Source organism: Salvia splendens, chromosome 1, assembly GCF_004379255.2.
Source record: "Salvia splendens isolate huo1 chromosome 1, SspV2, whole genome shotgun sequence".
NCBI lineage: Eukaryota > Viridiplantae > Streptophyta > Magnoliopsida > Lamiales > Lamiaceae > Salvia > Salvia splendens.
Window position 1 is genome coordinate 5,830,683 of NC_056032.1, and position 15,848 is coordinate 5,846,530.

General features: G+C 34.6%; 2 protein-coding genes, 2 long non-coding RNA genes and 1 other non-coding gene across 5 annotated transcripts; 1 reads left to right on the top strand and 4 right to left on the bottom strand.

The window, feature by feature from the left end:
• Nucleotides 1-234: 234 nt before the first annotated feature.
• On the bottom strand, nt 235-3,960 carry LOC121809962 (receptor-like protein 19). Its single transcript, XM_042210827.1, has 2 exons — nt 681-3,960; nt 235-605 (listed from the first exon to the last, which is right to left on the bottom strand). The coding sequence occupies exons 1-2, from the start codon at nt 3,806-3,808 to the stop codon at nt 572-574; spliced, it is 3,162 nt and encodes a 1,053-aa protein (XP_042066761.1). The 5' UTR covers nt 3,809-3,960; the 3' UTR covers nt 235-571.
• A 789-nt stretch (nt 3,961-4,749) lies between these two features.
• On the bottom strand, nt 4,750-4,856 carry LOC121758460. The gene has a single exon (XR_006041471.1). It is a non-coding gene; the product is annotated as a U6 spliceosomal RNA (small nuclear RNA).
• Nucleotides 4,857-6,459: 1,603 nt separating this feature from the next.
• Nucleotides 6,460-6,896, top strand: LOC121804010. The gene is made up of 2 exons (XR_006051108.1): nt 6,460-6,610; nt 6,696-6,896. It is a non-coding gene; the product is annotated as an uncharacterized LOC121804010 (long non-coding RNA).
• A 2,704-nt stretch (nt 6,897-9,600) lies between these two features.
• On the bottom strand, nt 9,601-12,323 carry LOC121803955. The gene is made up of 2 exons (XM_042203526.1): nt 12,117-12,323; nt 9,601-11,988 (listed from the first exon to the last, which is right to left on the bottom strand). Exons 1-2 carry the CDS (start codon nt 12,321-12,323, stop codon nt 11,860-11,862), a joined length of 336 nt encoding a protein of 111 aa, XP_042059460.1. The 3' UTR covers nt 9,601-11,859.
• Nucleotides 12,324-13,292: 969 nt separating this feature from the next.
• LOC121743109 lies at nt 13,293-13,758 on the bottom strand. The gene is made up of 3 exons (XR_006038205.1): nt 13,668-13,758; nt 13,478-13,557; nt 13,293-13,338 (listed from the first exon to the last, which is right to left on the bottom strand). It is a non-coding gene; the product is annotated as an uncharacterized LOC121743109 (long non-coding RNA).
• Between the last annotated feature and the right edge of the window lie 2,090 nt (nt 13,759-15,848).

Below are 15,848 nucleotides of genomic sequence, written 5' to 3' on the forward strand. Positions count from 1 at the left end.
ATTATAGTTGAAAATTCTCTTTTTAGAAAAATTAACATATTAATCTCTCTTACTTTATTTTTTCACTTATTTTGTTCTTTCCTATTTTATTTACTTTCACTATTCTCTAACCACTACTATACTTTATTTTCGCTCCACTTAAATAGTACAATGTACCATAAGGTCTTAATACAAATGGACTAGAGGGAATACAATTTTATTTTAGTTACTTAAAATTTTCATACAAAAATTAGATTAAAATACAATAATGTATAATTTAATTTGATAAAATTTCAATTGCAACAAAATTTTCAATTTCATGATACCTATATTTATAGGTTAGGCTTTTAAGTTGTGGCAATGATAACTAAACCAATAATGAACACACATCAGCTTGACACTAGTAAAAGTTGTGAACATGCCCAATTTTTGTAAATGGGCCGAACCCTGTCAAATACGGGTTGAAAAGATCCGTGGACATCCTCCCACAAGATTCACCCAATGCATGGCAAATGTGAAGGAACACAGAAGAAAAAGGTGAAAGCGCACACTGAGTAAATGACACACTACTTGAATCTTAGCATCTGATTATTCAACGCCCTCTTCCCTGTCCTCGTCTTCCAGCACTGCACCGCAAAATTGGAAACGGAATGTAAACTGAGAAGTTGTAACAAATTTATCGTGATAAAGTTGCACAATACCTTGATTTAGTGAATCCGAGTGTGGGGAATAAGAGTGATAGGAATTGATCGAGTTTCTTGCTGTAGTATTCCCTCCATTTCTTGCACAATGCAACTGTAACAAATACTAATATCAATCCAACTCCATAACCCAAACCGCTGATTATCCATTGCCAATCGTATTCTCTCTCGTTCAAGCTTGCAAGTGAATTTGCCTCCGGTGACTCTGCGACGCAGATCGTATTCAAAGGAAATCCGCACAGTCCTGAATTCCCTTTGTAGCTTTCCGTCTCAAAGGTTTGAAATTGTCTACCTTTTGGGATCATTCCATACAAGTTATTGTAAGATAAATTCAAGAAAGAGAGGAAGTTCAGACTTGAAAGGTCTTGTGGTATTCTTCCTGAGAGCTGGTTGGCAGAAAGGTCAAGTGATTCAAGCTGTTTCAGATTTCCAATGGAGCTTGGAATTTCACCTGAGAAAGAATTGTGCGATAAGTTGAGAAGATGAAGTGAGCTGAGATCTCCAACTGTATGGGGAATGTCTCCAATGAAACTATTGCTGGAAATGTCGATAGATGTAAAGATTGTCAAAATCTTTACAAGCTCCAGCTCTATGCCTTTGATAGTAACTGTTACTTCATCCTGGTAGTAGAAGTTGCTCAGAAAATCAAAGCGTATGTGGCCTTCCCTGCCATTCTCTAGCATCATTCCTCTCCAATTTTTAATAAATCTCGGATTTATTGCACCACTGAAGTTATTGGAAGCTATATCAATGATTTGAAGACTTGGCCAGCTCCCCTTGACCTCAGAACAACTGATGTTCCCATGAAATTTGTTGTTGCGCAGAACAAGAACGCGCAAGCTGGAAGAATATTTCATCTTGCATGGGAATGTATCGTCAATCTTGTTGTTTCCAACATTCAAAACTTCTAAAGATGTGCAGTTGGCCATGGACGGTGGGAGTTTTCCTTCTAGGTTATTTTGACTGAGGTCTAATGTTTTTATAACACAGGTGGAAGAAAACAAATCTGGTATCTCACCACTGATTTTGTTTCTCCTCAGATTCAGCACTCCTAGAGTAGAACTCTTTACTAGGCAATTTGGTATACTACCACTCAAGTTGTTGTCAGACAAATCAAGAACTTGAAGGTAAGTTGCATTGCAAAGATATTCAGGAATTGTCCCACTAATGTTATTGTTTGCTAGAGAGAAGAACAGTGTGAACAAAGAAAAGTTACTTATGTTAACTGGAATGGCTTGCTGAAACTTATTGGTCGAATAGTCTATATAGGTAGCTGATGCTGGAGGCAATGGGAACTCACCTCTAAGTTTGTTTGAGTGCAAGTCTAGTACTGCAAGAAAAGGAGGGATTTCGAAAGGCTTTTGGAGATCTTCCAGGAAATTACTAGAAATATTCAAATGACTTAGAGATCCATTTCCAAGGTTCCAAAGCCAACTAGGCACTTCTCCCTTGATTCTATTCTTTGAGAGATCCAGAAATATCAGTTTGGATTGGTTTCTGAGATCAGGGAAGTTGTACAAGTTGCAGGAAGCTAGATTTAACCGGCTTAGCTGGGGATACTGGGATGAACTTGAATTGCTGCTGCTTGTATCAACAGACAAGTTGTTGTATCCAAGCTCCAGTCCTGTGAGGTTTGGAAACCTTTGAAACTTTTCCAAATTTAAGGTGCCATTAAAGAGGTTTGAAGAAAGTGATAGGACACTCAACCCCTCAAGTTTGAATAAAGACTCTGGAATGGACCCTTCAAGCTGGTTCCAACTTAAATCTACTTTATCCAGATTAGAGGGATTTGGAATTCGAAATTCCTCAATCTGGCCATTAAATGTGTTGTTGGAAAGAAGAAGTCTCTGAAGTGAAGGGAGACCAAACAGAGAAGAAGGAATGCTCCCATTCAATGAATTGGAACCTAAGTTTAAGTTTTCAAGACTTGAAAGGCCTTCAAAATGGTTGGAAGAAAGTGAACCGGTTAGAGAATTGCGACTGAGGTCTAGGTGTGTCAATTTACTGGACATCCTAAAAGGGGGTATTGAACCAATGAAAGAGTTGAAGGAGAAATCTATGTAGACTAGCTCTGTTAGATTAGAGATGGTGGTCGGTATCAATCCGGCAAAGTTGCAACTAAAAAGGTCTATCTTTGACAACATTCTTAGATTGCCAATGGAGTCTGGCAACCCACCTGACATATTAGTGTAGCTAAGCACCATAGTCCTTAAAGAACTATTCGCTAGAAGCTTGGGAATGGTGCCACCGAGATTCTCATTGTTGGACAAATCAAGAATCTGTAAAGTGGGTACCTGAAAGATGGCGTCTGGAAAGATACCTTGCAGAAAGCAATTTCCCAGAGTCAAGGTTGTCAAATTTGAAAATTTTGCAATGAACTCCGGTACCGTTGTTGATAGATTGTTACCAGCAAGGCGTAGAACTGACAGAGAATGAAGCCTTGCAAGTGAAGGATCAAGAGGGCCTGATAGACCACAGCTGCGTAAGCTCAGCGTCGTTAAGTTGGGTAGAGAAGAAGACAATACTTGGCACCAGTCACTTTTCTGAGCATAAATGTTGACATTGTCAAGATAAAGTTCTCTCAGCCTTGAAAGATTCTGAACAAGCCCCCACAGATTTGGATTCTCAAGTACTAGAGCTCCTCCAAATAAGGTGGACAGATCAAGAGTAACCAGACTTCTCAACTCTGAAAGTTCAATCGGGACCTGTCCCCCAAAGCCTGCATTTGACAAATTCAGGTATGACAAATTGCTCAGATTTTGAAGCCCCTTTGGAATGTGCGCACGCTTGAACAAGTTGTAAGCCAAATTTAGGCTTTGAAGAGATTGAAGACTGAAAAGAACAGTCGAGTTTTCGATCCCTCCAGCAATCGTCTCGTTCTCCAAGTTCAAGCTGGTCACACGGCCTGCGCGATCACAGCCTACTCCTTCCCATCTGCAGCAGTCATCACTTTGGTTCCATGTCACCAACTTGGTGGAATAAGTGGAATTGTACTCAAGGGTGCTCCTCAGGTGCAGCAACGTCGATCTTTGATCATCGTTGCATTGGCCGGAAACAAGAAGTGGAATCAAGATTTGGAACAGGGATAAGAAAAGAAGGCATGGAAGAAAGTGTGGAGTTCTCATCATCGGTTTGAGTTGGAAGAAGCTCCCATAAACATGTGTAGTGATGGAGTTGTATGGATATAGTCCATCGGCTACACCTTTGACAAATTCTCATTGGAGCCGAACCAGATATTACTCTCAGCTTGGGAACCCTACATTAGTATTGTACTATTGTCAGTTGTGGACAAACATTTTCTAATAGAAAGACTTGGACGATTTGAATTGACTTGGAAGATTTGTATTGACTTGGAAATATCAATGAGTGGAAGACAATATAAGTGGGGTATGTATTGGGAAGGTTTCTTATACCTTTATTTGAAATTGCAATCAACCCGTGATATTTATTATTTCTTCCGTCCACCATTTAAAGACACCTTTTTTATTCTGCACGAGTTTTAGAAATTGTTTGACTTTATTAAGAAAAGTAAATGAAGAAAATGAGTGGAATGTGAGATTCATTTAAAGTATTACTTAATTTTATATTGGAGTGTGAATGTAAAAGATTGGTAGAATGTGGGATCCTCATACTAAAGTGGAATAAAATCAACGACTCTAAAAATCATAGATAATCCAAAATGACAAAATAATTTTTTAAATGGCGGAGGAAGGATTAGTTAACGTGAGATTTTCCTAATGCTTCACAAACGTTCAAATGGTATAGATTGTTAAGCAAGGAATTCTAGGCATCAGATTCCACCCCTTCCATTTCATAAATTAAAAGAGAAAAAAATAGGAATACTAGTTTTAATGGTTTTCCAAAAGACAAAATATTCACGTTTTTCTTTATCTATAGTGGTTTTAGAAGGGTTCTAACTTAATAATTTATACATTTAATTAACTCTTCAAAAATTTAATGGAATGTTACATTTATATCTATCGTTCTTATTGTTTTCATATTCGTTTGGTTATATTTCCATTTTATGTGCTATAAGTATAGGAAAACTTTAATTTTATTAAATTAAGCAAAAAACATTTACTAGTATTTTTCTCGATTTATGCGTGTCATCCTTGCGCAGGGCTATGCTAATCTTCTCTGTATCGTTCCAATTTTATCGGATGTCCCTGAAGGGACAAAAAAACGTTTACTAGTATTTTTTTAGGAGGGAGGGTGCATGATTTTGATTTTTCGCCAATTAAGTAGTAGAAAGAAATCTTCAATAGCAGATTCACATAATCACAATTTTCGCCGATTGAATCCAATACATTTATATCTAACTGTTACTATTATTTTCTTTTATTGTAGAAAGTTTTTTCTTGTGTGTACAAGCTATGTATACGTTGGAATCGTGGTCCGGTCAATGCAATTGGACCGGGTCATACAAGTGACGGATTATTTAATTTTGAAACAATTAAATAATTTATAATCGATCTACGCTCCGAGTAGATGATTGTGGTATATTCTCTTTCTCTAAACTGATTCCCGGTGAGGGAGAAATAATATATTAAAATATGTCACGATATATGGAGATATGTAATTAATTAATTAATTAATTAATTTTGGACACGTAAACAAAACAATGTGGCAAATGGGCATACAGAGAAAGCTTCGTAGAATGCTTGCACATTGACCGGGTCATCCAGATAAATTTCTGAGAGGTGTCTAGATACATCCGTCTAGGTTCATGTTCCATGGTTAACGTTTGTAACGTTTGTAATCGCCGACGGTTACAATTAGCCTTAATGAGTGATTTGACTCCACCTCCACATGCGTTGGACTTGGCCTATAAATAGGCATGCATCCCTTGCATTCTCTACAACAATTCACAAGCATACAAAGCATAAGCTCTCTCCCTCTCTTGCATTGTTCTTTTGTCGAAGCTCTGCTCTCACCTCCATCTAGTTCGCCAGAGTTCTGCTGATAGCGGTGCTGTTTCATCAGAGACGAAAACCATTTTATCTTTGGGGACGACACACCAATCTGAGAGCACCACCGAAGCGTATCTCGTCTTGCAGAAAGATGCCTCTTGACTCGGCTTATTTCCACTATTTTACGGTTTATTGTTTCTAATTCTTCATTGTAATTTCGTTTCAGTTTACTTTTCTTTATTACTTCTTTTGGGTTGTATTACGTCCGACTAGCGATTATCTATTGTAATCCAGAAAGCCAATAGTATAAACATAATGCATTACAAAAATAATGCTGTAATAGTACCGAGTACTACAATTTGTTGAGTAACACAAGTTCTCTGCAATTAGCGAGTAGCTTCCGGGTAATCATCAGACACCAAGTAATATTTAGTTGGCTTGGTTTAGCAGTTCAAGAGATTACCAAGTAATATTTAGTTGGATTGGTTTAGTGGTTCGAGAGATTACTAAGTACAAGGGTGCTCGGTGCATCGACGAGCACCTAAGTACTTGGTAATAATGCATCATAGTGAGCAAAACAACTCTACCGTGCTATTGTGTGCTCGTATAATGCATCGTTCCCTAGAGCTAAACACTTCACCGAGCACATCATGTCCTTAATCAGAAATCGTACCATTGCATGATTTCTAATTTTCTCGTGTGTTTGTTCCTTTTTTTTCCTTGAATTTTTAGAATAAAACAATTTTACTTTTATTGATTGAACAAATAATAGCTTCTATAAATGCATTTCATAATTGGTAAATCCCTACAGCATAATATTGTTATGAAAAGAATTATATCATGGGCTGCCATTTACAAAACCATAAAGCCCAAACCAGTGCAAGGCCCCTTTAAATCCAGACAAGGCTCCTATATATACAACTCAAACCCTAGGGTTTATTTCCATTGCCATATCCAATTTCCCCCTTTCGTAGAGGCGATTTCTCAACTAGAGTTTCTCCTTCAACCATGAGAGCTAAGGTAAATATTTAGCTTCATATTTTCCATTCATTATCAATAATATTCTTATTATAGATTTTGACTCTGATTTAATTATGTTTAACAGTGGAAGAAGAAGCGCATGAGGAGGTTGAAGAGGAAGCGCCGAAAGATGAGGCAGAGATCTAAGTAGCCTACCGATTTCGCAGCGCGTCGTTTCTAGGGTTTCAATTTCGTTTACGTTATTTGCTTCTCGAATTTTCTTATGTATTAGTGTAATGACGCTTTTGGATCTACTATTTAATCGATATGAGATTTTCGTCAAAAATCAGAGTTTTTTTTGTTTATTTTTAATCGAGTTATATCTACATTGTCATTGTCTTTTGCGTTGGCAGCTGCTTTAGTTTGTTCGATGGTGTTGCTGATGGAATTATAATAAGATCCCGATCAACTTTTACTTTGTCTAAGCAGTGTGAGCTATGAATTAGGAGTACCAAACAGTTGCTGAAAAGGTTTCTTTTTTTTTATTCCGGTAGATATACATTGCTTAAAACTTTTGTGTGGCTGCAGTGTCTTCGCTGGTAATGGTAGCAAAAGCCTTGTTTGTTCATCATGGTTAGTTTGTGTTTTATTGTGCTTGTCATCGAACCAACAGTTTCAGATCAATACCTATGGTTAGTATTATCTCAGCACCATCTTCATCCTCGTATTTCAACTTAAAACTACCCATCTCCAGATTTAGATTCGTTGTCACTTTTGACTAAGCTTTGCCAATTCTAATAATGATATATGTAACTCAAATTTTATTAAATCCCCGTTTTTCTTCACTTTTACAATTTCTTTGTCAGCTTTTTCTGTGTTTATTTGTATCACAATCTCTAATGTATGAAGGCTGTTTGTTGATGGCAAACACCTCTTGCTCTGAATTTGCACAACTTTTTCCTTCAAAATGGGATGGATTTTTATTGTTTTCTTTTCTATTTGGCCAACTTCGAATGCCTTGTAGCATGTATGCATGCTTTACTCTTGATCTTAAACTTTAAGAACACGTTAATTTCCATTCATGTCATTAGATAAATACATGTTTGATAAGATAGTAATACTAAGATATATAATTATATTTGGATATTCTAATTGTTTGATACCATGTTTAAGCTTAATTCAAAGCCTAACACATTACAAGGGCTTGTCTCATCTGGCCAAAATTATAACTTTAACTATGTCTAGGTAACCCATCAATTTATCATTATCAAGTTAAGCCACTGTTATTTAATATTGATCTTAATTGGACATACAATTTCTCATTAGCGAGATAGGTTGGCATTGGGCGTTTAAAAAGAAGTAGAGGAAGGAACTATTGATGTTGCAAAGGAAACTTGATAAAATTTCTATTGTTTTATTTGATTGACTCTAATCCGATATTTCATTGATTATTTTATAATATAGATTACTGAAAAAATAACTTTCCATTTTATATATTAGATATAAATTATATATTAAGTTTTTATTAATATAATAATAGATAAATGAATTAGAAACTTTAAATTCACTAAAAAAATATATTTAAATTTCTAAACATGCTTTAAAATTTCTTGATGTTTATGTTTTATTTTGCATAAATTTCAAATGTTAGTATTTGATCATATTTATGTTTGAGTTTAAGCATATATCTCAAATTTATCATAATTAAATATTTTACATTTTATAAATATAAATAATTTTCACAATAATTTATTGGATTAATCGCATATTAATTTTTTCGGTAGCAACCCGATTAATCTGATGGGCTAGCCCGAAACCCGAGCTTTTAGGGTTAGGGTTGAACTTTTTTAACCCGAAAAAATCACAATTCGATTAGCCCGCACTCGATTGACCCACAACCTGAACATGGTTGGCCTGAAACCCGGTGGGCTGGCCCGATTGACATCCCTAATTCCAAAAGTCAGCTTCCTTGGCTATAGAAGTAGGTCTTAGCAAAACACGTTATCCGAATTATTGGATTATAATTTTGGATATCCAAAATCCTTAATAATTTTCTATAATTTGAAATAATTTATTTGATTGTTTCCAACAAAAATGACATAAAAGATAATTTGGTTTAATGGAAAGAAATACAAGCAAAAAAATGACTTTGATTATGCAAGTTAAAAATTCATGTTCTAATTAAAACCCGAAAAAATGCATTCAATGACATGTTCATTGACCAACATGAAGTTTATCTTTTAATTATTTTCTAGTTTTTGAATTTAATTCCAGTTATTTTGTTGGTTTCGTTTTCCTCATATGTTCAATCATTTTCGAGAGCGATTCACATTTTATTAAATCGGTAGTTCATTTTTTTCAACCGATTAGTGCAACGCGCAGGAACACAAAATCGCAAGCATTTGACTTATGTGGTGTGTGTATCGTTTATTGATGTGTAATTTATAAATTATATTTCAATGTATAAATAACACTGAACTTTAATAAAAATATTCATAAGAATGAATTCATCAAGCTAAATTAGAATGAAAAATAAATGAATACGGAAGCATGTAAATCACAACGACAAGATCAGTGCTATTAACATTTTGAAAAGATCAAATTATAGGAGTAATACTTTTCGATCAAATTGACTGACACTAGTGCTGTTTTTCTTTTAGGTTTCATTTTTTATCATGTCATTTTGGGTTAATTAGAGCAACCTCAATTGAGGATTGGTGACAAATATTTCTAGTGAAACATTGGATTTTGTGATTGTGATTACTTTTAGAATCTAAACATTTGATTTCTGATATTAGGTTTTGAAACATAATCGAATATAGAGAAGACTGTAATTCTAAACATAGTATCCTTTTACTCAATAAAACCATTTAATAAAATAATAGTAATAAATTTATTAATAACTGACTACTTCACTTATATAGCATCTTTAACACCATATACTATATTTGAACTCCATACAATTTCAGAGATTTGAATAATACGTTATACCATGTATTATTGTTGACAGCTGAAACTGTTTGTGTTCGAAGATTTCAGTCCTCACCTCCTTAATTAAAATGGTATTTGTATATGAACTCGAGTAAAAGTTGATTCCAATCACAAAATAAAGCAGACCACACACAAAGTCTTTTGCTATGCAGCACAATAAAGAAGCTTTTACACCAAAATCCAAGATGAAGACAAACAAAGTGTTGACAGAGGTATCAAGGGCAGTAAGCCAATTTTTCAGTCCAGAATTTCAAGCAATTGCAAAGGCGTTTGTTTAGAAATGAACTGAACGAAAAAAGTGGAGCTAATCTTGTCATCGAACCAACAGTCGGATGAGGGGCTCGCCTGTTGCTGTTCGAGTCTTTGGACAAAGTTGCAAATCAGCGTCTCTGGTTAATAAGATCTCATCACCATCTTCATCCATGTATATTTAGACTCGTCGCCACTTCTTCAGTAAGCTTTGCCAATCCTAATAATGGTAGAGACAACTCAAATTTTATGAAATCATCGTTATACTTCACCTCTACAATCACCTTGTCTGCACTTCCTGTGTTTATTTGTGTCACATTCTCCAATGGGAGAAAGCTGCTGGTTGATGGCAGCATGTCTTGCACTGAATCTGCATCCCTTTCTTCTCGAAAAATGGATGGACTTTTCTTAAATGATTTTAATTCATGCTTCATTATTGGCAATAGAAGGCTCAAGAAGGACCCAACATACTTACGTGTCGCGGGACATTGGTAGAGAAAGAACTCCATGACATAAAGAAGGTTACCAGTATATGAACTTTGCAAACAAATTGCAAAACAAACATCACGTCGGTTGGTCGACTATGCTAAATTCACCTAAATTTGGACAAAAACATGATTTGTTTTCAGATGCCAATACCATTCCAACAATCCCTTTTCTGGCTTGGACATGAATCCAGTGAACTGAATCTGTAGGCATAAATTCCAAGAAATCATTAGTAGAGAATGCCAGCTCGATGCAGCTCCTATTATCATAGGTATTACTAACACATTCTGCAATGGGGACCCAAACATTTGTCATATGGAGTTGGGGAAGATCCTTATCGATAATGCTAAGGGTATTGACAATCTGATTCAAATAGTACTAATTAATTCGAAACAAGACATACATATATGTTGGTGACATAATTACCAATCTAAAATTGTGTTAAAGCATACCTTAACTGATTCATTTGCTAAGAATCTTGGGTGAAAGTCTATGTGAGTCGAGGAGAGTAATGCTGCCTGCATGGAATTAAGTGGACATTGTTTTCAAAACGATTTTATATAATAAGTCAAAACTGGGAAGAGATAGTACCTCCATTAGTTCTCTGATGATTGGAAGGTCACAATAATAAAATCCTAGGAACTCTAGCACACCCACAAGCTTGTCACTGCCTATGCCTTCATCATCAAATACGGGTAATGCTAAGTATCCATGATTACAACAAAGCATTGCAAAGTTTCTTATTGGAAATTCTTGTCTGGTGTAGAAGAAGAGGTCAGGGCTGATTTCAGGGTGTTTGAATCTAAAGACACGTCCGGGGGGTCTGAGTTCATCTTGTTTGGCTTGGTAGTCAACAAAATAGTAATTTTCCTTACATTGTTTCCTAAAGGAAGCTATACCCTTTGCAAGACAACCAACAACATAAGGTTGATTTGAAGTTTCAAGATAACCTCTATTCTTCGCCTTTTTGGGTTATTGTGTTTCCAATATTTCGCTGCTATATTCTTCATGAAACCTTCCATCTTCTCCTTGATCAATGTTGAGTTACTTTTAACCTGTTTTTCACTTACGCTTTGTGTAGCTGGCAAGCAAAAAACCCATCCTTTGTCCGTACCCGTGGAAGAAGGTTTTAGGCACGAGTCAACTGTTTTCAAGTATGTCGTAATGTTCAGCTCCCAAAGGTTTTGCTTGTAAGACTCCATCGAGCTGAAACTATCAATTAACTCGCATTCTATTGCATCACGCCTTACATATTCTTCTACAAGTTGCTTCCCAGATACAAATATTACACTTACACTCTTGAGAATGATCACCATAAGCATCTTGTATAAACTGGGGACGAAGAAGAATGACGTACAAATGGTTGCCAATGTTATGATGAGAAACTGTAATGGTATGGGACATCTTAGCTCTCTGGACATAGTGGGCCAATGAATTCTCAGATATAGTAAAATCACATAAATTTGAATGGCAAGTGTGAACATCTATTCGAAGCTTGAAGATAGGCATGCATATCACCATCAATATTGTTCCAAGAATTGAATATCTTACTTTGAGAATCTATGAAAGATAGCATCTCCATGTTAAGACATTGGTTGGTACAAGGGGTCCAAACCTGTGGCAGATACAGATATAGTCGTGGGATGGATTGTCGCCATAGCCAATTCAAGTACCTCTGCTATGTCAGCTTCAGCTTGCTGCATCTGCTTATACTGATTGGACAAAACAAGAAGCATGTTATTGGTTAATAAGAAAAGAAGGTGTAGAGCTGGATCCAGCAGAGATAGTAAGTGTTCCCTTGCATAATGAGAATAATGGCTTTCAATGAGCTCCAACACACCGTAGCATTGATAGGTATGGGAATCAAATAGAGGCAGTGCCATGTAAGCTCTGATTTCTCATACAAAACCCATCCCTTTTCCAATTTCTCATGTGCCAAAACTTCTTCACCCAAATTCTGCTTGAAATCTGTTATTGAAGAATACGATTCCTCTCCTCCTCTTATGATTGACAACACACGTTCACGTTCCTCATACACCTCATCCATCTCTGAGAAACCAAATCAAAACTCAAATATAAGCACCTACGAAGAAATATATGATTGTATTGTATTAGTAGCAGCCATACGAACACTTCAAACTTGTTATCAATATCAGGGCCCATTTGGCCTTGTAAGTTGCAACAATACTCTACCAACCAAAATAGTAAATATTGTGCAAATTAAAAAACAAGACAAACGATTTCATTTTCTCCATTATGCAATCCTTTTTCGATTAATTCCCAAATTAAGGAACTAAAACTCACAAAATACAGAGGAGATGCTGAGACATTACTATTTTTAAATTCTCTTGAGTGAACTATAGTCATCGATCAATTGCGTTGGCATATTACTGATCCCTAATGAAATTATTAGCTTGGATAGACCCCAGAAACAAGACTGTTTACTCTTTTTCTACACTTTTTTGACTTGAGGGTATTTTAGTCCATTCAAAAATTTCTTTGCATCATCATCTCTTACAACGATCTCATCTCTCTCAATATATAGGGTGCGCGTTATAGACACTTAAGGGGGTGTTCGGTTTGCAAGATTGTATCTGAGATTAAATTTATAGTGCGTTTGGTTCATGAGATTCAACCCCACAATTCAACCCTAGATGGATAATCATGGGATAATTAGTCATAGCTAACCCCCTATGACTAAAATAATCTCACAACTCAATCTTAGATTGTATCTTGGTATTATTTTATCTTAGAAACCGAATACCACCTAATTGTATAACAAAGACCAAAATGTACATTCAACAACACTATGCCTACATCTAAATCAATTCAATACACAATCAAATATGATATCTTAATATAACTATAAAGACAAGCAATTTACAAAAGTGAAGAATAAATCACACATAGCTATGTCAATCCATCATAGACAAGCATAACACAGTCAAATCAACCAATTAAGCAACTGAACACTAACAAGAGATAAGAGGGGGGAGTTTTTTTCAAGAAAGCACGATTCTTGCCTGAAGTTTAATGTGTCTATCAATCTCAGCTTCTTGTATCTGCAACTGGTGATCAAGAGCATCTCCGATCAGTCTCCGGAAGATGCCAATCGGGGATTGAAATTTATGAAGAACACACACTGATGACTTAGAGATATACACTAATACAGAAGATAATCACCGGAGAGGATTCACTCACATTCAAATCAGATGATTTACAAGGAATGGTTGCAAGCTCTCCTTCATCCTGCTTCTTTCCTAGTCCTAGATATGGATTCACTGAAACATGGTGAGGAGCATTTTATTCAATATTCATACTAATATTTAGCGGTTAAATTTGGGTTCTGGATATTAAAAATAAATAAATAATCGTGAGAATGTTTTATTACTTCAGCTAGGCATTTTGTCAAGCAGGATGAAGACCAGAAAGTGGTGAAAATTCACTTGAAAGAATAAAAGTTTAGCAGCGGAAGCCGGTAAGCATGAAATCTCCGAACTTAGATTGAATGGTTTGGTTAAAACAGTTAAACTTATCATTTAAAAATCGGTTTTGGTAAGCAAAATGGTTTGTTTATATTTAAGAGTTGGAATCATGTTTGGCGTTTTGTTATTGGGCTTGATTTAACCCCCCATAAATAAAGATAATGGGCCATCAACAAGTTAAATTGGTTAATATTCTTCAATAGAAAATTATACTTACTAGTAGTATAATGAAATTATAAACTTTTTCCTAATTGTGATTTTATTAAATTAAATTTAAAGAAAGTTTATTTTAATTTAATTTTAAACTTTTTGTGTGATAGAATTAACTAGTATGACATAAAATTGAACTTATAATTTAGAATTCTTATTCAGTAAGTTAAATAATTAATCAAATTCAACAATGATAGTACTAAATTAAATATTTTTTTTATTTATACACATGATGTAACTTGACATTATTCTTTTTTATATATTTTGAGTTGTTTATACAAGTGTATGTGTTGTGTGTGTGTATATTGTGAATTGTGAGTATATATAGTGAGTGCAATGATGTAAGTATGTACTGTATTTGTTTGTTGCAAACTTGCGCGTGTTATATATATGTAGTATGTATTGCGTTTACAATGTTGTGTGCCATTTGTTTTGTGTGTAATGAAGTATTCAATTTTACAACATTTTGAAATTTTAAATATTTATTTTAGCTATAACTTCAAATTATAAAATTGAAATGATCAAACAATTTTGTGATACCGAGCAAGTGAATTTGAGATTGCATACTCTAAATTTTATTCTAAACCCCAATTTCATATATAGTGCTATATGCATCCTATAGTTTTTCATACTATAAGTTAGTTTTACTTGTGACTTTTCACTATAGATCTTCAACTTAAAAATATTATTAAAATTTCAATAAAATACTCGTATACCATCTTCACGAAAATATTATAGGATTATTGATCTATAAATACACCATTTTCACTCAATTCAATACTTATTCAAAAAATTCAAAATTTTGTAAAACACCATTTTTTAGGCGATTGCTCTTATGTGTATAGCTTTCTTTAAAAATGATGATAAAAAATTATTCTTTATTTACCTTATGGTCATGTGATAACTCAGTCTCCAAGCCTCCAAGGAGTATTGATTATGGAGAAAGCATGCTAAAAAAAACAAACTCCAATCAGCTCATGCATAGGGGAAAAACGCTTAATTAGAATGGAAAATAACTGGCAAAAAAGGAGAAAAAGATTGGTGAGAATTGGTAAATTTCCACAAAATATCAAAGTTGAGTCAAGTCACAAAATAGGGGCATGCGACTTTGGGTTATTATTTGCTAGACAATCTAAAAGGAGTAGCAGAATTTAGGTTATTTAAAGCTATAACATCAAGTAGATTTTTATGATTTGAATTGTCTTCTTTTACCCTCGTAGTCGTCGATTATATACATTTAACTTAATTACTCTGCCATTTCCTCTAATGCCACTTGTTATGTACAACTGGAATTAGATAAATTGCCCATGTAGTATTTTTTTTTTTTGGATTCATTGCTCGTGTAGTATGTTGGTGTGAAAACATAGTACTACTAAAATAAAACTGAGAACACGTTATATATACCCCGTGATTTGACTATTTAACATTATTAAAATTTCTTAATATGTAAAATTTAATATATTAATATATTATTACGATGTCGTTCAGTTCGTTAGATAAGATAATATATAATGAAATAAGATAATCCAAAATAAGACATGTCTAACTTAAATTAGTCATATGAATGAATGTAAAAATGGATAATCATGAGATACGATGTAATCTTAATATTTTATAAATGGGTTAAGATAAGTCATAAAAAACAACATAACAATAAATAAAATTAGACACAACCAATTATAGCAACCAAACAACCCCTACTTTTGCACCTCATTAATCACTCAACAAAGATAACATCAATATGCAATATAAATTACTCCATCCGTCCACGAAAAATAGGACTATTCCATTTTTATCCCTCGTTTTGGAAAAATGATAATAAATAGTTAAAAGAGAGAGAAAGAAAAGTAAGAGAGAGAATATTATAGACAAGACGA